The sequence below is a fragment of the Helicoverpa zea genome, chromosome 2 (genome assembly GCF_022581195.2).
Source record: "Helicoverpa zea isolate HzStark_Cry1AcR chromosome 2, ilHelZeax1.1, whole genome shotgun sequence".
Lineage (NCBI taxonomy): Eukaryota > Metazoa > Arthropoda > Insecta > Lepidoptera > Noctuidae > Helicoverpa > Helicoverpa zea.
Window position 1 is genome coordinate 9,053,300 of NC_061453.1, and position 25,138 is coordinate 9,078,437.

Here is a 25,138-nt window from a genome sequence, read left to right on the forward strand (position 1 = left end):
CATAAACAAGCCTTGATTTTTTTGAGATCCTATTGATAGAATAGCAAACACATTTTTTATGGCCCTGTTTTTTTGGACAAGACACTAAAGCTTAAGGATATCATTTTTGAATAAATTAATTCAGCATAAGGCATCCTTTTATGCCATAGATCATTAAGTTAGGTTTAAAAGCTAGCATTGCCTAGTAAACCTCGGATCGATGCTAATATGGGAAAGACTAAGTACCTATGATCCTTTCTTTTGAAGAAATACCTACCAAGAGGGCTGGTAGGTAGGTACTTAGTCTTGTAATATGTAGGTGTCTACGCTAAGCTTTTATTCACCATAATTTTCTACGTTATGAGTTTATTTGAAAATACAGTTTGATTTTAAATTAAGCTGTTATGATCACTAAATTCCTGCTTCGCCACTAAACAGATTTCAGATCCTCTCTAGTCGTGGACGTGGTAGGTATTTTTTGCAATAATTGAGTATCTACACAAAAGAATAGTAGTCCTAGCATTTTTACTTATTACAATGACAATAATATGCAATTTTCGATATGGCATTGGTAATGTCCACGTCACGTTGTGAGTTGGCGGTGCCATCAGCGGTGCCTAGTAATAAAATTTTCCTGCGGTGTGGTGTGTGAGGGAGGCGACGCGGCGGGGCGGGGGTGCGGGGCGCGCGGCTCAAGGCGCAGAGGGCGCGGCGGGCGGTGCGCACCCGCTGGGGCCTCTCGATCACCGCCCGCGCAGCCGCCGATTCGCCTGCAACGACGTGACGCCGTCGTCGCGAGGGCAACTCTCCGGGTGAATTTTCGTAGATCATCTAACGTCACCCCTATCCAAACCTATAGAGATTTAATAAGGTTAGTTCTAAAGTATGTAATCTTCTATTCCATCGCATCGAACCTTTCATCTCCGGCCTTTGCTCCCTTCGAATCATCTCGAACAGTCCGAGTACCTACCGTGAAGCCCTTTCTCTAATTAAACATTCCTACTTTTACGATATGCGCATCGCTATAATATACCTGCTGAGAAGTAGGAAAAACTAACGGTGCAAAGAATGATGAGTGCGCCTTTCGGATGCACACGTGTGGGACGCGTTTGCGCAAGGTAACTCCCAAAACCGCGGCCGCAGGCGGCCGTCGCTGCATCGGGGCCGTGAGCGGACATCAGAGAAAGGTGGAATTCACGCAACTCATGCGATACAATATGACACGGAAATTTAGGCATTTTATTTTCTCATTTCGTATTACTTAACGTTCAAGAAGTTCATCTCGTCCACTAATGACGGTAATAACATGATCAACATGATTCAGGTACCATTAGGAAAATCAAGGGTTAAAACATTGTAGGTATGTATTAGGAAGTGTAGGCAAGTAGGTAGCTAAATTGAATATGTATAAATTTAAAAAGTACAAGCCCTAGTTACTTTTCCAACTGAAATGTGAAAGATTTGGTCGTATACCAAATCAACCCAAAATATTACACATGTCTTAAACTTAAAACGCTACAAAAGTGGCCAGACCACAAAGTAGTTGGGGATATATCACGGGCGGCTTACACGGCGTGGAGCACTCGAGCCCGACTGTTTACACGTGGAGAAGGCTTGCGCAACGCTCGCCTGCCTCCGCGCAGCGCTACTTTCCTTACGGTCACTACCCTTCTTGGAGGGACATTTAACACTTCTTTCAACATCCAGTATTTCCTGTGTTGAATTTGAATAACATGAATCAGATAGAGATTTACTATAGTTCGGCCATTCAGAGAATGCGTTCCTGACACGTCGCGATTGAACTGACGACGTAACTTTGCAATGGCGTTGCAGTTACGATAAAAATATTTTTGCTGGTTGTTTACCGTTTTAACAATTGAGGAGCATTAAAACAACATTATTATATCAATAATCAATGAATGTTATTACGTCGTCAGTTCAATCGCGACGTGTCAGGAACGCATTCTCTGAATGGCCGAACTTTAATTTAATAGAAATACGTTTAAATTACACTGGCTACGAATGACTACGAGAAATTCTGTTTTCTTTAGAAGTTGTAGTAGCCTATGTATAAATTCGATTCGTAGCACAGCTTATAGGATTTGGATGAAATCTTGGGTGCACATATGCCTTTCTAGCAAATCCACATAGTCTAGTGTCCACCTACACAAGTAGGTATTGGAATGCCTTTCGAAGGTAAAAACTAATCTTCGAAATTATGGAAGATCGGAAGTCTGAAGCCCAAGCAAAGAAAGGAAAGAAAGAAAAAAAAAGAAATACGCGATAGTCAAATATACATTTCTATGAATATTGGGGGTGATAATATACACGCCCATAAAGTGAAGGTCACGATTATCATACAATGGCAACGAACCGATCTGTATGTCGGTGCGACGTCGTACGGTGACAGAATCGTTGTTATGCAACTTATTTAAATAAGAACTAAGCTTCTCTTGTGCTTCGCTTTTTTACGACTATACAGTTATTTGAATAACTGGTGTGATACAAACCGTCTTACCACAAAAACTTTTTAACGTCAGTTTATGCCTTGTCTAAAAAAATGTCAAATTATGACGTTGACATATGGTTCATTTTGCAGCCAAAATTCTATTAGACAAGTGTAAAACAGGGTTTAAAGTTTTTGTAGTAAGGCCCTATAGCTTTTAAACGATACATAAGTACATCTATTTACTTTAAAACGAATAAGATTAGTATCCTTATTGAGCTTAATTAAAGCAAGATAAAAACTCCTCTTAAAATAAATAAGGGAGAAAGAAATTAAATATATGACTTAGAATCAGAATGTTTTGTACACCCCAGGAGCTTGTGCGCTCATTAAGATCAGACCAGCATTCGTGTTACTATTAGAAACACGCAGTGTAAGAAAAAGCTATCAAAGTAAGAGAAAAATAGTATCGATCACAGACATGCGACAGAAATCGCTCCACATACACCTGCACTACACATTAAGTTCACTAGCTAGATAACGTATTGCGATTTATTAGAACTCGGCTCAACTAAACAATTTCCTGCTGATTGAAGTCAAAGTTACAAAAGTTTATGTAAATACACCTTATCATGTAACCTAACTTCATCAATTGAAACAGCTAGCGGTTAATCAATTTAAGTATTCGCAAAACAACATGCAAATTGATTACTTTCAATTATAAATAAGTGGATATTACGTCGATATCGACTGAACTTCAGAAAATGTTCTCGGTTTCAAAAAGTGTTCATGTTAATTTTTGCATCGTACAGGTTTCGTGTTTTTTTGAAGATTTATGAACTTAGGAGTTGATCTCTTTCTCTTTTGGAAACGAAAATTTTGTCCCAAAATCCAAATTATAAAAATCACCGATACGCGTGTCGCGTGTAGGTCGTTGACCCAACGTGGAACCACCCTGATTTCACATTGTTTGTCTCTTTCTGACTTATGTATGATTACTATTGCTACACCGTTCAGTCCGCTCATTCTCACGTGCGCGCACGCTGCACTATGTCGCACGCGGCGCCTATCAAAAAGTTCTACTCTTGTCTAGGCTAGGTACAAAATGTCACATTTTGTCAATAGAATATTTCTTAGATGGAAATCTGGTTTCTGACTGGCTCACCTTATATTATGTACATAATATGTGTATTTAGGTTTGTCATCTGTATCCAGTGCAGTACGAACGTTCATATCGTCTCTCGGTTGTCCCTCCTTTATGTCGGTGTTCATTGCGAGTACCTAAATTGTGGTCATTCTCACCATTCTGATTTTCTTATACAAATCCTATTGAAGGAAAAAAAACTATCTTATCGCCAGAATGAGCTAAATAGTTGAACTTATTTTAAAAGGTTCGTATGATAAAGTATCATCGATAGAACTTTTCAACAGTTCTTACGGACTGTGGCTACGTTGCTACGTTCGCTTTCCAAGAATTCTAATTTAAAAGATAATTAAAAGTAGAAGGTGCGAAAATTACTTGTTATCACTAGCTTTGTCTTCCTCGTGTTTTATAATATTTCTTTTACCGCCTGAGGCTTGGTGAACGCATTTTATACCGCTACGTAGTCCCGGTTCAATTCGCTGACGTTAGCTTTGCATTTAACATTAAATGAGAATTTATTATAATGTAAGCTCAGAACAATCAAAATAAAAGTAATTACGTATTAAGATAACATCAATTTTACATTGTTCTGTAGTAAAAATAATCTAACCATTAACTAGGGATGCCACCTGACCCTGCTACGTTGTAGCATGCTCTGTATTACTCAATACATTTTCTTTATTTTCAAATATGTATTTAGTTTCTACTTTCTGTTTTTTAACCTTATGTCATCAAAATCAATCGATGTGGTTCAAAAGTTTCAAGAAATTAACAACTGAATTCTTGCACATAAGCAAAAATGACTCCTTGTGTTCCATAACTTCACTGCGTACTTCAATCCATGTACTACCAAAACTCGTCCGTGATATACATTATTGTTCATTGCCAATACATTGACGCACAACAATCCCTTATCTATTCTTGAGATACCTGTATTAATTCGGTGTGAAAGACACGTAGTTGGATGAAGTGAAACCATTTGGGTTTTCTGCTAGATTTTGGTTTGGAACCCAAAAAAAGAGGTTTACTTCTTTCGTAAACGGGTCTGAGCAAGCGATGCGCAAATTTTGCGCTACATGGGTTGGGTAGAGTAGACTCGTAATAAATGAGGTAGGTAGGCGTCGTCGCCTCTCAAGGTCTCACTTCGTGATGGTGGTGGCGGATATTATCTCTATTTACATGTAGGTACTTAGCTAAGGTACGTAGGTACGTACACCACTACATCTACGAAAGCCTGTATCATTTGAACATCACTAGCTTCGTGCAGCTAAGATTTAGCCCTTTGATCGAAACGCCGAATCGTAAAATAACGATAAAACTGTTACATACTAAAATCAAATTGCGCGCTCGCCTATAGCTATGCGCGGATATTTACAAGAGAAATTAAGGTTTCATACGATTACAGAGCTTTTAAAGACTAAGAAAATTCATATGTACGCGAAAGTCATATAAAATCTTAGAGAAATGAATGCCGTTGTCTAGTTTTACTACATCATGAAACACTGTGAAGAGTAATGGCTAGTAACTCTCTCACATTTAACATATAGGAACTAACAGTTTCCAAACGTCTGTAATGAACTATCTGTGTTCCTGTTGTGTAAAAGTATGCTACATCTTTGTACTTATGTTATAAAGTTGTAGCTAAGTTGTATTTATACTGCTCTTATCCAATCCCTACAGCTAGGAACTGATCTCAGACGCTAATACCTATTAGGTAAAACTATCACTCACTGCATTATGCAACATGATATTCAGCAATATTCTATCATTAATGAATCATGACCACGTTAATTGTTCCAGTAGCTAATAAAAAATGTTAAGTTAAAGCAGCAATAGAATTTTGTAGATTGCAAGCCAAGCGCCAGCAAGCCCGTGCTTGTAAGCCAAGGAACAATTTTTTATACAAGGGACTGTGCCTAATAATGAGCATTGAAATGTTGGCTCGGTAATATTTTTACATTGATGGCGGCAGCAAGTGGGAGCAATCCTCCGAAGCGCTGACCTTGCCGCGTGGGAGCCGCGCTAGAAATCGGCCCCGTGCGCTTACGCAATCTCAAACACTCGGGCGCGCGCGCCTCCACGTTCACACCACTGCGACAAGCTCACCGCGCGCCCAGGCTTCAAGCGCCCGATTATCCTCCAAACATCATTCTACCTGTCACACTCGTACATTTAGCTTTTGCATTTATTACATCTCTATACCTCCCGGAATACAGATTTTTTCCGTTGAGGAATCAGTATCCTGTGAGAGGTTTCCTATAAGCTAATTAATTAATAGGACTTTGAGGAAAAATATGGAATAATTAAACGCGTTAAGCGATAGAGCAGTATGTGCTAATCCACGGGATTCTAACCGTAATGAGAGTACCAACTTCGATACACAATTTGAATTCGATGCCTAGGGATTTTTCCTGTGAAGGTCCAAAAATAACCTCCCATTTGAAAAAGTACCAAAGAAATGTGGACGGCTGCGTGTACCGGATATCATTTAGGGTTAATTGATTCACCGCCAAAACTTGAGCTTTCGTGAGATGGAATTAGTGATGAGCCGCGTAGTAACGGGACAACGGTAACGGCTGCTGTTGATGCTTTGCACAGCCTGTCTATTCCGACTCATTCGAATAGATCATTCCACCTAATGTCTTGCTCGCACTCGTTGTACGTAGGTAAGGTAAAAGCGTAAAATGTCCAATCGAATGTACTTAGAACAGAATAATAGATTGTGCCCAGAGTCACAGCGCATCGACAGGTGTCCCTGATTGTGCGACTGCGGCCTGATAAACTGTGAGAAGACATGACTTATCGTGATAATATCGGAATTCACGATATTTACTATCGATAAAATTGAGTAATATATATAGGTGCCTCCATTATTTGCCGAATTGTAGTAAAGGTGTCTGGTACCTAAACAAATTTTGACAATTGAGCAAATTATGCTTACTAATGCAAGTATAACTGTAATGTTTTCTAGTAAGTAAATTAAATAGTCATTAAAACTGGAAATCGTTTATACATGAATATGGCTATTATAGTAACGATTGTCGATTGTTCCGCTTTCGTAATTAGGTATCCTCAAGCTGCGTAATGAATGATGGTAAAATCATCATTTTAATTAATAATAAATAATAAATTTCTTTATTGGCATAAATATGTTTTACAAATTAATGAGGCCCTGACTCCTGAGCTAGGTACAACACCTGTGTTACAGGAGCCAGAAGAATTGATGTTGATTATTTGTAATCTTTGCATTGATTCCTCGATATAAGCAGTGCGTAATATTCATATTTGAAAAGTGCGGTATTAGCAATAAGAAGGTCAGCAAAGATGGCTGTAGTCTCACCCACTAGCCCTTCTCGGAAATGGGAGGTGGCCGGAGGAATCAGCCGCTCCCCTTGTTTCGTATCGTTGACACATATGCCAGGAATTCGCTGATTTTATTTGTAAGGGTTATGGTTATAGTATATCTACGAATGGTAAGGTTATAGAATAAAATCATACTTAAGCATAATTTTCTTTTGTCTCATAAGCCTCATCGAAAAAACTCTTTTGCAGTTGAAAAATCATATTTTAGCTTACTATTAAAATAATCCCAATTCCAAATGAGTCTTTATGTCATCGAAATTATCATCGGTGAATATTAGAAGACGGCAATATCGAGACAAAGATGATTCTTGATTCCAAAAAATAAGCGGAAGCAGAAAATAAAAATTCGTAAAAGCTTCGTGTGAAATGCCTCAAAAAAGAAAAACAAAGTATCAGCAATATTTTTAATACGCCTTCTATCCTATTTCTCAAATTAAATTGCTTATTAATTCAGGTAGGTGGACATCACGCAACATCCACTTTACCGCCTCGGGAGGAATTGATCTGGTAGCTGCAGTGATGTAGCCGTGAGATATCTAACAGTACACGGCGAAAATTGAGCGTCCGAATCGAGTCATTGAACCGAAACCCGACCGTTAGACGCACCGATTCTAGCAGGACGGGCCCTTCTACCTACACCTACTTACTGATACATGATTAGGAAACCGAAAATGCACTTCAGATTACTTCTTATACTAGGAAAGAACGCAAAAGCGTTCAAAGCGAACGAAAGGATTTCTAGATTTGCTTAAACTGCAGTCTGTAATAAGGAAGTCAAAGACTAATTTACTTATGATTATTATCTAAGTACCTAACTACTTACTTGTTTAATCATTTAAAGTAGATTGTCATGTCTGCTCGCATGCATTTGAATAGGCCATGAAAGACGATACGCCATCCCATATTCGATGAGTCTCCCCACGATGTACACACACGTCGTATTTGTTAGAAAGCTGAAGGATTTCTTTTTGTTCGCAGCTTTTACCACTCTCGAAGTTTTAACAGTTAACGTCTACCGTTCTTCGCGGGCCGTTACTGCAAAATCTGCCTATTCATTGGCCACTCGAGGAACCAAACTTAAGAAAATACGACAATTACATTGAAATATAGAACATGTTATGGCAGTGGTGCTTTTGTTGAACGGTCACACTTTACTTAAAAAAGTGCGATCTGTAAGAAAGCTATGATCATATAATCATTTAATTGTACATATTACTTTACTGAGATATCATATTCATCTGTCTGCCTGTCCGTGGTTTAGTTCAGACATCCATATAGCAGGCAAAAAAGTCGTGGTGGCCTAGTGGGTAAAGGACCAATCTCTCAAGTATGAGGGCGCGGGTTCGATCCCAGGTCAGGCAAGTACCAATGCAACTTTTCTAAGTCTGTATGTACTTTCTAAGTATATCTTAGACACCATTGGCTGTGTTTCGGATGGCACGTTAAACTGTAGGTCCCGGCTGTCATTGAACATCCTTGGCAGTCGTTACGGGTAGTCAGAAGCCAGTAAGTCTGACACCAGTCTAACCAAGGGGTATCGGGTTGACCGGGTAACTGGGTTGAGGAGGTCAGATAGGCAGTCGCTTCTTGTAAAGCACTGGTACTCAGCTGAATCCGGATAGACTGGAAGCCGACCCCAACATGATTGGGAAAAAGGCTCGGAGGATGATCCATATAGCAGGAAAACAGCTATTGAACAAGTTGACAACAGCTTAAAATATTAATTAACGTGGATTCTTAGAACACCGCCCCTGCATTCAAGGGCGGTTGAATTATCTTTTGACTTCTTTTAGATAGGCAGGAAATATTAAGGTTTGTTAAAATTATTTAATGTAGAAGATTCAGGAATCTCACATCGAAATTAAGGGAGAAAATTATATAAAAGGGCACCACAATTCACTTTGGTACTTTACGTATGTACTCCTTCATGCCCCGCTTTCTGTATTTATTAGCTCTAAATGACTATTAAAAGATTAATGGTTCCGAAAATGGCATCATTACTTCTAAAAATAACCCGATATTATTTCAAACTCAGCTCGTTTAAATCGCCATTAACCACGCTACAGTTATAAAAATCTGAAAGGCAAGCCGTATTATGCAATGCCGGTAGGTATGTAATTTCAGTATTAATATCATAAATCAAACATACTTAGATATTTGTATAAGGTTCTATTCCTTTTTGTTCAGCAGTATGAAAACATAATGAATTTTTGTGACTCCCTTAGAGCGCTTGACTGGCAAAACGTGCCACCTTTAGATATTCCAGGGCGTGTTTGTTATTAGAGGGAAAGTGTGTTGGCAAGCTTTTAAGCATCAGCCGCGCCGTCTGGAAACTGGGTCAGCTGGCTGTAAGGACTTCAGCTAACACGGGCACGATGACCTAGGTCAGGTCACTGCTGAATTATAGCTCTCGCTCTGTCCAATCGATACGACCAAGTTTACAGCGGCAGGTGCGCTAATTCACTAACAATATTCATGTGCGATTCTAAATGTTATTCTGACGCCGCGATGTGATCGATGCCTGTCCCATACGTCGCTCGTTGTTAATTCAATGTAAACATACATAAGATTTGGTAAATATTTTGTTCATCAAAACTGAAAATGACAATTATAACTGTACCTTTACGGGCTCGGTTATGATTTATTTATTAAATTGTAGTTGATCTTACATTCATATTGGCCTATTATAGTTATGTATCCCTGGATCAAACCTTTCGCAAACGATAATACCTTCATGTACCTAATAAGTGGCTATAAGCGGAATTGAAAACAAACATGATATTAAAATACAAGCATCGAAATACACTTAAAAAAAAATTGTCCATTCATTCATTTTTAAAACTTAATTAAAATCTAGTTAGGCCCATTACATTTGTCTAAGTATTTTTATTTTACGAGAATGGGTTTTAGTTGTAAATAAATGTTAAATTAAGAATAAAAATAACTGTTTAGTACCTATATTCTTAGTCGTTTAAATTTAATTTTCCAGATGTCAGGCATTTAGATTAAACATAAATATCCGATGGTAAGGGTGTACAGGAAACCACTTGCGTTCGTATTTTTATACTAAAGTTTCTGGGTTCGCGCCAAAAATTATAGAATCAAAATGTTCCGCTACGTGGATGCGATGGTGGGACTACGCCGTCGCACTGTGGAGTAAAATATATAGTAGATATCCTGATTCAGGTCAAATTCTTATCACAGTAATAGGATATGAGGTAATTTGATACGTAGGACATAAGTGTGAAGTGTTCAATCCGTCCACATCAGGGGGGTGGTGTTAGAGATAACGATAAATAATAAAAATAGGAAACAGGACACCAGTTAAATTTATCTTTCTTTTATTGAACCCTTACTCCCATATTTTATCTCATTAATTATAGTTAAAGATCATTTATAATTATTAGGGATATAGGCTAACATTATTTTATCTAAGGATCTTTTATGCTAGCATAATAAATGATCTAGATGTTCATGTAAGTTTCTTTTGTTCCTGTGGTCCTTAGCTGGCTTGTGTTATATTGCACTCAGGAATCAGTGTTCGTGTTTTCCACGATTCACTTTTGAAACTTTCTAACCCTGTGCCGGAGTGTAGCGGCAGGGAGGGGCGCGCGCGGGTGCCAGAGAGAGGGTACCGACCTCATTGCCCATTGCCACTCCTCCCGCCGAGGCGGCAGGCCATTTTTATTAAAAATACTTCCGAGTAACATCGCGCGCGGTTTTTTTTTTCATGTCCTGAAATTCTTCCTGTTATTGTTAAAACTACAAAAAAATTAATACAGTGGTAAATTAATTAATACTGACACAAATAATTTTGGACCTATCGTAAATAAATTTAAAAACATTAGTGTATGTTCAAGTGAATTTGAAACTTAAAAAAATACAAGTGCGCCCTGCGATCTATTTTCCGTGCGGACTCGGGTTGCTTCGGTTGCGAAAAGTGGCGGCACTCGGCCATCATCGGCGGCGCTCGCCGCGTAGAGGGCGTCCATCCAACCCCACCCGCGCGGGACAGAGACAGAAAACACTGCTGACATGGCGACAACACGAATGGATTGATGTTTTTCACGTGGAAAACTCATCCCTTGAATGTATCTACGCAAAGGTGGGTTGATAAAGATCATTCATTTTATAACCATTTTGATTGAAATGTAGTTTTCTATATGTAGGAAGTGTAAAAATAACCTTTGTTTTCGAAAACTAGCTTAATTAAATATGATATTAGGTCTACTGATTTTAATCTGTAGCTGTATCATAATAAAGTGTCCTGGAGTAGGATGCTTGGATAGAGTATATTCCCCACTCAGCAGACAAAACATAATCTTTGCACACATTATTTTTATGTTAATTTTATCATTAAACCAATCACCTACACCTTCGTGATAGTAATAATAACTCTTGTCATTTACTGCCCTGACTTGTCGGGGTACCGGCATCTCCCCTATTTTCGTCCACAGCATTGATACTGCACAGGCTAAGATATAATCGTAAGGAAATACCTATTTAACTAGGAGTTAGTACGGAAAACGGTTAAAAAAGTGTAGCATCCTGACGGGGATGATGTTCCACGCGAGAGAGGAAATCAATAAATTTCAATAAATCAATATTTTAGCGTGCACCCTGCGCTGAATATATCCGCTGCCGCCATTTCGATGATGACGGCGTATTTTTTGTGAGAGATATTCGAGTCGCGGAGCGAGTCGGTGTTCGTCGCGCGGGGTTGCGGGCTGCGGCCGTCAGTCGTCGGGTGAGCGGGGTGCGACGTAAACGCGGACTCGGACTATGGCGGAAGGGCTGATCCTCATTCCCATAAAAGGGTCGAGTTGATTGTGTGCAGATACGTGTGGTACGTTCCCTTATGTTAGTGCAGTGATATAATTATTCTCAAACGGTGCTTATCTCGACGTATCGGTTGAATTAATGTGGATATCGGAGGTAATAATGCCATTGTGATGACGTAATGTAACGCGCTCGACTGGGTGCGTAGTAATAATTCGAGCGCCCGTTTATACCGCGATAACGTTTGTGGTCAGCACCTGTGGATGTGGAGCAAATGTTCGTGTTTTTGTAGATTTAAAATAAATTCGAGACCGTTCCAATTAGATTCTGATTGGAGTGAACGTTATTGTATTTTTTAAAGCAAATAGATGTCAATCTTTGTAAAAACATGATTAGTTTCCGACTCGGCGAATATTTGGTGTTTGGTATGGGTGCAGTGGTAGCTTACAATACAATTTCCTACTGCAGTGCGCTCGTGTCGCCGCGATGCACAGGCTCCCCACGCCGCTAGACTATAGACGCCCTCGATTTTTTTAACCTTGATTGAATTGTGTAGCTACTGGTCTCATTCACAACCAGAAGTACTTTTCTAGCGTGCCACACAGTCCTATGTTAACAATTTGTTATGATTTTCTTTGCAATAAACTGGGATTTTATTTATTCATTAAAAGTAGGATGCCAGTTATTTACAAACAGTTTGAGAGATTCAAATATTCTTCATACACGCTTTAAAACTACAAAATGACACGTATGAAAGGTCTATTTAAATACTCTTTTGAAATAGGTACAAACAGGTACCTAGGTAATTAAATAAATATAAATCTATTTCTCCCTACACTTTAACAATAAAACTATTGTGTTAGATTTATTCGCTGTTTTTTGTAAATAAAAATACTTTATATTTAAATTTCTATGTTCGCTCACCGGCTAGAACCGGCATGTACCTAGGTATTACAGTCCTACCTACACCTATCAACTGACAATATGTGCATTGAGCTAGATATTTTATGGATAGGTACCTATCTAACTTACACAATGTCATAATATTTATTTGAATTAAAAATTATTACATAGACCCGTCATACAAAATAACACGTATCTACTAATTATGAACAACTCAGTGTTACCAGTCATTAAAAACTATGCATTTATTTAGGTTATTTTCGGTCCCTACTTAGATGTTGCGTGAATGGAGTAAGAAGATAATAGCGTGACAGATGCATGCACAAACGTGCATAAATTCTGTAATCAGTAATCACATAAGCAGTGTGCCTAATTATTTCTAGGACACGAGAGCATAGAAATCAAAACGCTGCTCGACTTTCTGTTCTAATCAGAACCCATTAATAGCATCTCAATAATGTTACTGCAGTAACATAACGTAAGATCGTGTCGCTATGTTATTATAAAAGTGATTGTTATACTGTTACAGGTCCCCCTGCGCCCGGCACACAAGCAGCACTAAACACTATGAAACATACAAATTGAAAATGGCTTTTAAAAAGTAAACATTATCTATTGTTGACGTTTTGTTGTATTGTTCATGGAACAAGAGAGAATACTTATGTATACATGATTGAATAGTTGTTGGTAAAATAGATTTTAAGCCTGGACTGGCAAAAATCATATCTTCCAAAGAAGAGAATATACAAAAAACAAATATGGCTACGCAAAGGTTTTGTTTGCGGTGGAATAACCACCAATCTAACATGTTGTCTGTGTTTGACCAACTACTTCATGCGGAGACGTTCACAGACGTCACTCTTGCTGTTGATGGACAGTTGCTGAAAGCACACAAGATGGTCCTATCAGCTTGCAGTCCTTACTTTCAAGCTCTCTTTGTTAACCACCAAGAAAAGCATCCCATTGTTATATTGAAAGATGTTCCGTATTCGGACATGAAGAGTTTACTTGACTTCATGTACAGAGGGGAAGTAAGTGTGGACCAGGAACGTTTAACAGCTTTCTTAAAAGTAGCCGAAAGCTTAAGAATAAAAGGTCTGACAGAAGTAAATGAGGAAAAGTGTGATATTCCAGCCTTAACTAACTCGTTAATACAACAGCAGAGTAATGCGCACACGCCTCCCCCGCAGCTTCACAGAATACACCCATACATGCATCAAAAACGACCGGCATCCGGGATGCCTAGCGGAGGGGCGCCCCCCAATTTATTAATGCCCTTATTGGGTAACGCATTGATGCAACCAAAAAGAAAACGAGGCCGACCGAGAAAACTGAGTGGAAGTTCAAGTGACGCACTGAATACAGCGGCCAGTCCTCCTGGAGAATTCGTTCCTGAGCCAGCCTCTCACGGATCGTCGAACAGACCTGGTGACCAATTGATAAGAGGCTCGCCAGAAATGTTGGAAGTTAAGATGTCCATGGATAGCTTCAACGCTGAGGACGGCGCGACGTCGGGGGGTGAGGAGGCAGGCGAGGCCCTGCTCATCGACGAGGGCGATGACGCTCAATCGACTGAAGCTCCGATGACTGGCAAAGATTCCGAGTCTGCAGGTATGTGCCTCAGCAATTAATCCTTTTTATATTTCAGCTATATCGGTAGAAATTATTCACTTGTTAATAGAATATTAATTTCAATTGAATGTTGTTGAGTCTCCAAATGCCTTAAAACTGTTTTCATTGATGTATAGAATTTGATTTGTTTTGTACAAATTATAAAGTCGCGCCATCATTTTATAAATTGATAAGATTGTTGTTTATATTCGCTTACTATTTGTAAATACCTGTATTAATCTTCCTTTCCAAACATCTAACATTGTTTACAACAGTAAAATTTTAAATAAAAAGGGAAAAGCTAATGGGATATAAGCTTTGATGATAGGATACGATAAGTGAAAAGTGAAGTGTATAACGAATGCCTACTTTATATTTAATAATATTTAAAGTTTATTGAAAAGGGGTAAGTGATTATCTATGAAATTTTTTGACGTATACGAGTAACAGATGCTTATTTTTCTTCTATAAATCGACAATTTAACTATTGCTTGCTTTTCTGCTTTTGGGGAGAGCTATTAGAGGAATGGCCAGGGGCAAACTCGGTGTGGTACTTAATGGTTTGATCATAATTTCTTTCTTTAAACTACTTCAATTAAAATATGTATTACGAATAAGACAAGAAGGGAACATAAACAAGGCTTATTCCCAATAGCTTTCCTTGGTAATAAAGCAATTGGAAATATTCTGGTGGCTTGCCACTCACCTAAACTTAACGTAGGTTCGTCATTTGTATAAGCTTAATTTAAGATGTAAGTCCTAAGAATAAAGGAGAAGAATATTCTGCGTCTCACTAAAATATTTCCAATGATGTTGTCGAGTGAAATAAATAGAAATATGATTATTTCAATACGTATAAATTGAGACCTGAAACCAACTTTTCAGATCCTGAAAAACCACCAAAAGAAGAAATACAACAAAACTTTTCAACAAACGGGCCCGTACTTTCCATAGAGAATGGATCTATAAAACAAGAACCCGCAGCTGAGCTTAACGACGGTTACAATGAACCAATCGAATATAAATACAATCCTGACCGAAGCCGCGAGAACTCTAATTCACAGGAAGGCCCTATTAAAGACACAGAAGACAAAAACAGACTAGGTCGTAACTTAAAGCCAAAGAATAGTAAAAAATTGCTACCCCAAATGTCAAAAATTAGAGCTCGAAACTTGTTCAATCAACTTTCTGGGCTTTCCAGTTTAAATCCCGCGCTGAGTACGTTCGATAAATTCCCCCCAGACCCGGTTCTGATGCCAGCTCTCGCCACACAGCTTTTCGCCGCTGAATTGGAGCAAAATAACCTCAACATGGCTAATAACGAGGTATCCGATTTAGCGCAGACCAACTGGGAACATCGTATATTCCCTTCGCCTATAAGGAAGGCAAATATGGGTAGTGTCGGTAATTATCACGAGGAGACCAACGAGTCTGTGAGAGATTATTGCATAAAAGAAGGAGAAAATGTATTCAGATGTAAAATATGCGCGAGAGTCTACACGCATATAAGTAATTTCTGTAGGCACTACGTCACTTCTCACAAGAAAGATGTAAAAGTTTTCCCATGTCCCATTTGCTTCAAAGAGTTCACTCGAAAAGATAACATGATCGCTCACTTGAAGATCATTCACAAAAATCAGCCGAATGCTAATGAGCAGATGGCGAAGCAAGAGTCTTAATGTATTAACAAGTTTTAGATTGTCGACAACACTCAGTAGTACTCTTTGTCGCAGATGTATTAAGATCTGATTAGCCAGAGTAGAATTTATTCATGTTATACGTTAACTTAAAATTTGGATTTTCAATAGTTTAATAAAGCGTAGATTGCGTATTGAGTAAGCGTTCGAGCTCTAAGTTTCATACATATGTCAATAAGTTTGTTGATATTAGACGACTCCGGTCGTTTGTTGTTAATATATTTATCTCTTTATTTATATTGTTCCATTTGTTTCTCAGAGTGCTGACTTCAAAGAGATTTATAAAATTTTCTATGATTTACTTGTTATTTTGCACTTAACTTGTTACTTAATTTTATTAGTTACAACATTTTCAGGGTACAAAATAAACTACTCATGGTGATCGTAAATTCAAAAGTAGTGTAATTTTTATGTGCTGAATATTAATGCAATTCTCATTGAACTGAATTAGTTAGTTTAAGTTTAGTTAATATATTTATGAGTTATTGCAATGGCATAGTCTTTTTGTAAATCGAGGGTGGTTTTGCGTCGGAGTTAGGCATCAGCGCTGTTGAGTATCACAAGAGGCTAAACTATCTCTTTATAAAAAGACTTGATAACAAAATGCCATTGCGTAAGTAGTAGCGGAAAATGCATTTTCATTTAACTTGCCTTAATAGTGATCTTAGTTGTAGATGACGATTTGACTTCTTCGAAGTAAAACTCAACACAGGCTATGATTTTATTTTGTAGAGTTTGTTAAGAATAATTTATAATAGTTTATCAATGTTGAAATATTTGGTTGTAAATGTTATTATGCTATTCAAATATCTACTTATTTAAATCGCTTAAATTATACAATAGAATCTATAGAATAGTTGGTACACAGTATCAAAGGCGAACACTGTAGAATGCCAACACTTGATGGTTAATGTTCAGTTCCTGAATAATCAACAGAGCCCCAAATCATTTAGATATTTTAATAAAAGTTTTTAATTCGTAACATAAAAATATAATAGGATTATTATTACTTTGTTAAATGATCAAATTATTTACGCATATGAAATATCTATTTGTCAAAGACAATACAACAAATACTGTAGCTAATGTTATAAAGGTTATTAGATCGCGTACTGCATCCGTTGTGGGGCATGCCTTCAATGCAGCCGCGCTCAGGACTAAGTTGAATGTGCACCGCGCCCATTGTCAACTGTGTGTATCGGAGCCAGCGGGCGCAGTCGCGATATTATAACCGCAATCACAAACACATCTACCTTATTCACATTTGAGTTACTATCAAAAACAACTTTAAACAAATGTAACATATTATATATTTTAAAGGTTGACGTTTAAATTGTATATATTGAAATGATACAACAAGGCGTTGTTGTTAAAGTGATCTTAGCAAGGTGCTTTGAATGAAGTTTATATGTAACTGGAATCATGAGATGATTTGTAAATTCTATTTTAGTAGAAAACAAAATGCCTTAAATATAAAGTAAGGAACGGTACTTATAAATTATTTACTTAGTTAAATTTAGAGGCAAAAGTAGTCTTCCATGTAAAGATAGCGACACGTTTTCATATTTCAATTAAAACGAGAAAGTAAAATTGTTTTAAATAAGTAGGTATTGTATAAAATGAGTTTATATGGATGATAGGTATCTACTTCAATAGGTAGGTACGTATATTATGTTGTCGACCCAGAAACCAAATTCTCCAATTATATTAACGTAGGTCCAGGGAACGCTTGCCTATTAGTGTGCCTTTACTTGTATATTAATAAGTTTAATATTTATCGACTACTAGACTACTAAGAAATTTCAAAAATGTTATGTATTATTTATTTTCATTATTCAGAGTTTACAATGTCTACTTTAAGAAGCTTCCTTAGGAGTTTAGAAACCTTTTAGGCCCAAGTAGTTAAATTAAACGATGTAATTAAAATTAAGAATATATCATCTCATGTTTTCCATTTTGTTTGGAAATCGGAACAACTCGTCAATGTTATTTACAAAGTGAATATAAAAATTCGTAATTTTCGAGGCGTCGGGTCTTGATAATCAATATTAAGACTGTTAAAATTCATAAAAACGAATTTATTGTACCTACCTTTCATAAATCTTTATACGAAATTTACCTTGATCACTGATAGGTACTTAAAAAGGAAATTTAGACTTAATAATGGTGAGGCTATTATTGATCGATGAAACAAATCACTTACATTATGATAGTCAATTTAGCCAGTGCCTAAGCTTAACCTGTTCATTTTTAGTGAACCTAAATACTACATGAACATCATATTTATTGTATTATCTACTATGTATAACATATAAATGTAATATTTTGGTTTTAAATCTATTTAATAATTACATAATTATATCAGTTTTAAGTCTTAAATTCAGGAAAGATTAATTATTTATTTTTCAATTCCGTATATTTATTATATAATATTATCAACTCACTAATAAATAATTTTATTATTTGTTAATGTTATATCATAATTGGTGCTAAATTATACTTAAGAAAATGTCACATGTGATGTGACATAAAATGGATTGTCCCTAAAATATACATAATATTATATATTGTTTGTTGATATTGTTGTTTTAAAAGCATGTATGTAAGAACATTATAGTCAGTCGTTACATTTATCCGTTGACAAAGTTATGGGACTTAAACATTCGCAATTATGTCATTCAAATGTTATATATTATTATTTCTGATTGAAACAAAATAATAAGAATATACCTATCTATTACATTTGACTATACAACCTTAAAGCAATATTTACTTTGTAATAATTACATGATTTACTTACAAATATTAAATTGAAAGATACTTTACCATTGACGACATAGAATTTTTACTTGGATTCAAATAGATGATAATTTTAATCTCATATAAATTACTTCCGGATAACAAAACAACTATAGTTTTTCTTTATAATAAATTATGTACTTAATACGGGTTTCTTGAGGGATTGGTCAAGTTGTTCAATGTAAAGCACCGGTAATACCGAGATAGATGCTTCTGTACCTAGGTGCCTACAACTTGTACGTATGGATTTTCGGCATAACAGCTGCCAATAGGTTTTTGTTTATAGTACCTAATCATAATTATATATTTGTAGAAAATAAGGACATTTTATGTTGCCTATAAACCAATTCCTCAAACAAACCACGAACGATAAGTTGTTAACTTTTACTCAAAAGAGTTTTATTAAATCTGCAGATAAATTAAATATATTTAAATTATATATCGACTTATCAAAACTCACACGACAATTATAATAATATTTATAGAATTTAGCCAATTGTTAAGCAAATCCATATTTTTTTGTTATTTGCACTTAGACAATAGAAAATGCAAAGAGTATGTTTAGATAAATTTAGAATTGAAAGTTACACGACATAGAATATTTGTTAATGAAACAAAATACAATGGTATACAATAAGGTGTTAATTACTATTTTTAGAAACTTTAAAGAAAATAATAAAAGTTACAGCAAAAACAGCCAATATTTTAATGTTTCTTACTTATTATTTTGTTTTGATTCTCTATTGTTATTTTAAGTGTTCACCTGTTTGATTTTATTAATTGTGAAGTTGAAAAGGTCTACGATCTTTCACTTGTATATTTAAATTGTATTTATTGTTTAAACGTTATTGTACCTATTGTACTATTGGCGTATAGCATATCGCTAAACGTTGTAATACCTATTTGACATGGAATGTCTTGTCTTGCCGTTTGATTTCATACTAAACTTGGTGACATGATACTCATACTTATGTTGTCTGTCACCCGTGATTTATACAGCAACGATGACGAATACTAACGATTTCAACAATATTTTATTATTTTTTATATTTAAATATGTAGTAGCAAAGTAACAACACGGGTTATTAGTAAAGAGTAGATTAAAAGTTAAGTTATTTATAATATTATAGAAATTAAATAGTGTTGTTGACGATGGAGTGACATGAGAACACTGTATAGAGATGTTACTTAGTCACGCAGAGAGGACTGAACAGGTACGTTGTCCTATGACGCTACTCTCACGTTTCGTAGATGGTGTGGTTAGAGCTAGATTACGTTTAATGCTTTCTATGTTGCTCAAATTGATGCTCTGCAATGAACAAAGTATTGATTTGTTGGTCCAGTACAAATTGTTGCTTTTTATTTTTTATTTATACCATATTCTTAGATATTTCTGATGCAATATTATCCAGATATTGATTAATGAGGCTAATAACATGTTCCTGATTTTTTTATCCAAACATGATTGTATCTTTTGGCTTATTTTTCTCTGTATGTCCATATTCATACAATATATTGGCAGCTATTTTTTCGAATTATGTTTCTCGTGTTAAACGAATGAAATACACAACTGCTATAAGTTTAATGTTACTTTTCAACTATAAACCCACCTTATGTGATCTTAAGAGCTTAAGTTAACTGAAGTGTTATTTTTATAATAATGTACCTACTACTGAACTTGCCGAAATAGTTCCAAATGCAAACACTTGAGTCCTATTATGTCATAGTGAAATCTATTCTTTTTTGTTATTATTTTTTAATTTATTAATTTATGGTTACTTTAAAATAGTGTAAGCAGTTTGACTTTGCTACAAGTTCATGTTTTAAATTAAACATCAGATAATTTTATTGAACACACCCTCTGTTATCTTTTGAAATTTATTTGCTTAGTGAGTTTTAATTTATAGGACTGATGATTTAAATTTTGGTTAATATATATACACTTAGTACATATATTCCAAAATTGATATTATTTCACATTTTTCTAGTTTTAAATGTTTTATTTTGGATGCATCTCATGGACAAGCTTACCATTTATAGGATCGTCATAAGTTATTGACTGGTGCTATGTTAAATTGACAAGCTTATTTCTGTATATCGAATGGCAGCTATTTTAAATTGAATATAATTATTGTAAACTTGTCCACGGAATGATTTCATGAATCGTGGTTTTTCATTTTAATCATGGTGTAATAAATTTCGTCATTCAATTTGAACAAATAAAGTTAATATATTTTCTGTTCGTTTTTTTTTCTTAATTTCATCGTTCTTTTGATTTATTCACCTTATTGTTAGCCCATGCATATACATATACCGATTTATCCTTTTTTTGCAAACACTTTTGTGCCTATAGACGTTGTGCAGTAAGTTGAGAACCGTAGGCAGGTAAATAAAGGACAATCCCAGAGGGCATCATGTAGTTTGATTTAATGTCAGCTTCAAATCAAACAACCAGAATGCAGTAATTATTAAAAATTATATTTTGAAGCAATGTCTTGATTTGTCTCTTTTGTTATAGTTCACAATGTATCAATGGAGTTGTCCTTTTAAACTTTTAGTAATGAAATAATAAACGATACAATTGATTAATTATAATGTCATACTAATTAAGAAATACTTTATTTTTCAGGACGTGGAAGCCCTGATTCGGAAAACAAGGACATGAAATATGCTCGGTCATCCCCATCAAATGATGGATCAGGAAAAATCCGCGTGAATCCGGCAACACAGGCTTCTACTTCGAATGAGTATCAAAACGACTCCATAAACAACAATACGTTACAGACCGGCAGCAGCCAAATGCAGAGGCCAGCAGTCAGAAGAAGAATAAGAAGAAGAGCTAACTCAGCATCGAATGACCCCGCCGAGCAGTTGACGGAAATGTCTGTTAGAGGCCTCAATCTATTCAGATACGCGTCAGTCAACGAAGGGGTGTACCAGTGCACGGAGTGCGCTAAAGAGAACATCCAAAAAACCTTCAAAAACAAATATTCATTCCAGAGGCACGCCTTCCTCTACCACGAGGGTCATCAAAGGAAAGTATTCCCGTGTCCCGTTTGTTGTAAGGAATTTTCTAGGCCCGACAAAATGAAGAACCACATGAAGACGACGCACGACTGCTACGTGCCAAAAGATTGCGTGTATCCGCCAAACGCCTACTTCCTGATACCGGGCATGGAAGGCCAGCTTCCCCCCGGCATCAAGGTGGAGGCGATGGGCTCGGGCTCTCCCCACGGCTCCACGCCTTCCCACTCCTCGCCTGACCCTGCGCAAGTCTAAGTGAGTGACGGGTTTCCGCTGGATTATTGTTGATTCCACGTAAACATGAAAACTTTTCCTTTGGCTAGTTTGTAGGTCGTCAAGATATAGAATTTTCGATTATAGTATTTGTTCTATTTTTGGAGTAAAATTTTCATGTACATTTTTACATTGTACGTTTACATATTTCCAAGAATACTGTTATGCATTTAATAACGAATGTTTGTTACATAAAATAAAGCTCATTATGTTATCTTGTTTAAAAGTATGGTTGTGCAAATATTAGACAATAATATACAATGTAATATTTGAGGCCAGTTACTGCGTGTTGAATTTAACTTGTTTTTGAAATTTAAGCATTTGTAGGTGCTACAAAAGTCTGAAACGTGCCTTCCATTTACGCAGATTATTAAACTATATAATTCTAAATGAGTTGTCGCCTAAAGTGCCTAAAAATACTTATACATAGTTATTCGAGATACCGCAAGACACCAACCAAAGACTGTATTACAAGTAAAACTTATTTTTATGTTGTCTATGTTCGCAAAATTGCAACATTACAGGTATGTGATCGAAAATCAGGGAGCGGGACGATAAGGCACGCACGACATGTCTCGGCTGAGTCCACGAGCCCGTCACATAGTACGATTATTGCGACAATTATCAGTATCACTCGCAAGCATTAATAAAAATAGATATATTTAATTATATTGAAACCTTTTCTTTCTTATTAAAGACTTATATAAAATAGATTATATTAAAAATATTTGTCTGCCTATATTAGTGAGCCTACTGTTATATACGTTAAGTACGTATTTGATTGAATCTATTTTAACAAGAGAAGTGTAGTGGGGAAATATCAATATGTTAACATTAACTTAATAGTGCCATAGCACAATTTTAATTCATTTTTGTATAATGTTTAATATTACTAAAGTTTCCAACTCTTATTATTTCACTTTTAGATTATATTTAGTGGATAGCGGAGAAGTCCTGGATAATATTCTAGGACCTATAACAAAATCAGCAGTTCTTCCATTGATAAGGGAAATAATATTTGTTAGGTAATGTTAATGTAACGCCTAATGTTCATTTATATTGTTAAGGTCTATTTCGGAGTGATTTATGCCTAATCTACGTTAGTGACCGACTTTAAAAATAGGAGGTCATGTATTTGTCGCGTATTTTTTAAGTTCACGTTTTGGAAAATTAAGAAGATACCTTTATGAGATCGATTAATGTTTTTTTTCTGATTGGATACTAAAATAGATTAGTTTTTTATTATAAATATTATTTCTACTTAAAGCATTAATCGGTTATAAAATTGAGTTTCGGTATTTTAAAATTTAGCGCACAACTTGATTTTAGTTTCATTTTTAGATATCTACGTTAAGTTTAAAGTAATAAGATTTGTTAGATCACGTTCTTGTATATAGTTTAACTGTGTATTACATAAATATTTAGGATATATAGTCGCCGACAAGGTATTAACAATTTGCAGTGTGATTTTTATTTAAGTAGGTACGTCAGCGCCAGTCAATCGCACAAATAAACTCAACGTCAAGAGATACGTTGATATTTTTTTTGAAAAGGATTAGGTTTTTGTTTATATTTTATTTCCTTTTATTTTTCACCACTTCTGTTTCGATTAGCTATCTTAAAAATCGCTCTGTTACTCACTATCGAGTTCATAGGCTTTCTCAAGTTAGAGGAGAATTTGATTTGATTCGTCTATTTGTCTCTTTGAAGTGGTGAAGTGTTATGCCTATCTTTTATCTTTTTTGTAGTATTTTATGTTGTGATATTAGTGCTAACTAAGTTGGCGATCATGTTCATTGTTGAGTTATTGTAATTCTTACTTTCTCACTTCTAAACACGTGCTGCAAGGCAGCCTTATTATACTGTGTACTGCAAATTAAAGCATCGCTAAAATAGTTTACTTTGTGAATAAAGTATTACGGGATCCAGTATCCGTCATTTGGTAAAATTATCGGCGATTTAAACTTTTGTTATTTTAATTATTCCTTATTACAAAATTATGAAAAAAGTAATATGCACAAAACTTCATTATCTAACCATTAGTTGGTAATTATGTAAAATATTTGCTAATAATTATGTTATCTTAATTTCGTTTAAATTCCTCTTCGTAAATTTTTTTTTCTGCAAATATCTAGGTATTGTCATACCTACCCTTAATAAGCACTTCAGAAAGGTAATTATTACGCCTACTTTGTAATGGCAATAATACGCTACTTGTATACTATGTTATATGTATAAAAATCTTCTAGAGGTTTAAAAAAATGTTTATTATTAACTAATATTGCAAGAGAAGTTTTCTATTTAGGTTCGTGTCAAGTGCAATGATTATATGCAAGTGTTGATTTTTTTCTATATTCTATTGATTTTTACTCGATGTCCATAACTAACGATTCCCTAATTACATACTTATTACTTGAGTTTATTAGACTGAAGGAGGACATTAGAGCTATCAGATTCCGTCGTACTTCTGACTAAATGACCAGTTATCGGTATCGAGTATTAATAGTTTACTATCGTTCACAGTTAAAGTACTCCACCATTTATATTTCTCAAACAATTTAATTAACATATTAAGTAAATAACTTTTATATATTCATTCAATCAAATTATTTTAAGTCAACATTTTGAGAGATTCTTACCAATTAGTCGTTCAAAGTAGATTTCATTTTTAACATTGATTTTATTAATCTATGTATGCATCTCTGTACTTTCCAAGCCGTCAGTAATAAATACATCTTTGTTTTATAAGATGCGCCATACTAAAATATTTTTTTTTTTTATTTCGACTACTCCTACAATATTGTAATGATTATAGTGATTTAAGAACGTTAGATATTCGATAGTTTATATTAACAATTACTATTAACAAAATTACTACCACAGTCTAACTGATAAATTTAATAGTTTACCTATACTATGTAATTATCGTTGCAAACATCAAAGCTTTAACAATAAATTGATGAGAACGAGACAAAAGTTTATTTTTATTGTAACAAAAATATAGTAGTTATATTTTAAAGAAAGGATCTTACCAACACATATTGAGTAATTATTGTGAAAACATTTACCTACACTACGAATAAAACTATAAAAATAATCAAATGTCTTTAATTACCTCCA

At 35.5% G+C, this 25,138-nt stretch overlaps 1 protein-coding gene across 5 annotated transcripts; it reads left to right on the plus strand.

Moving 5' to 3' along the window:
• Positions 1–757: 757 nt before the first annotated feature.
• On the plus strand, positions 758–25,115 carry LOC124643725 (protein tramtrack, alpha isoform). 5 transcript variants are annotated; one of them, XM_047182806.1, is made up of 3 exons: positions 758–850; positions 13,144–14,225; positions 15,111–20,959. In XM_047182806.1, the coding sequence occupies exons 2-3, from the start codon at positions 13,373–13,375 to the stop codon at positions 15,902–15,904; spliced, it is 1,647 nt and encodes a 548-aa protein (XP_047038762.1). In that variant the 5' UTR covers positions 758–850; positions 13,144–13,372; the 3' UTR covers positions 15,905–20,959. The 5 variants fall into 5 exon arrangements, with proteins under 5 accessions (XP_047038762.1, XP_047038754.1, XP_047038739.1 ...); XM_047182798.1 differs by lacking the exon at positions 758–850 and adding an exon at positions 10,618–11,037; XM_047182783.1 differs by lacking the exon at positions 758–850 and adding an exon at positions 11,626–11,778.
• Positions 25,116–25,138: the final 23 nt, after the last annotated feature.

Bases quoted from the DNA above. Each gene is read 5' to 3' on its own strand.
- LOC124643725 (XM_047182806.1), top strand. From the start codon at position 13,373: ATGGCTACGCAAAGGTTTTGTTTGCGGTGGAATAACCACCAATCTAAC. The intron at 14,226-15,110 runs GTATGTGCCTCA...CCAACTTTTCAG, and splicing joins CAAAGATTCCGAGTCTGCAG to ATCCTGAAAAACCACCAAAA.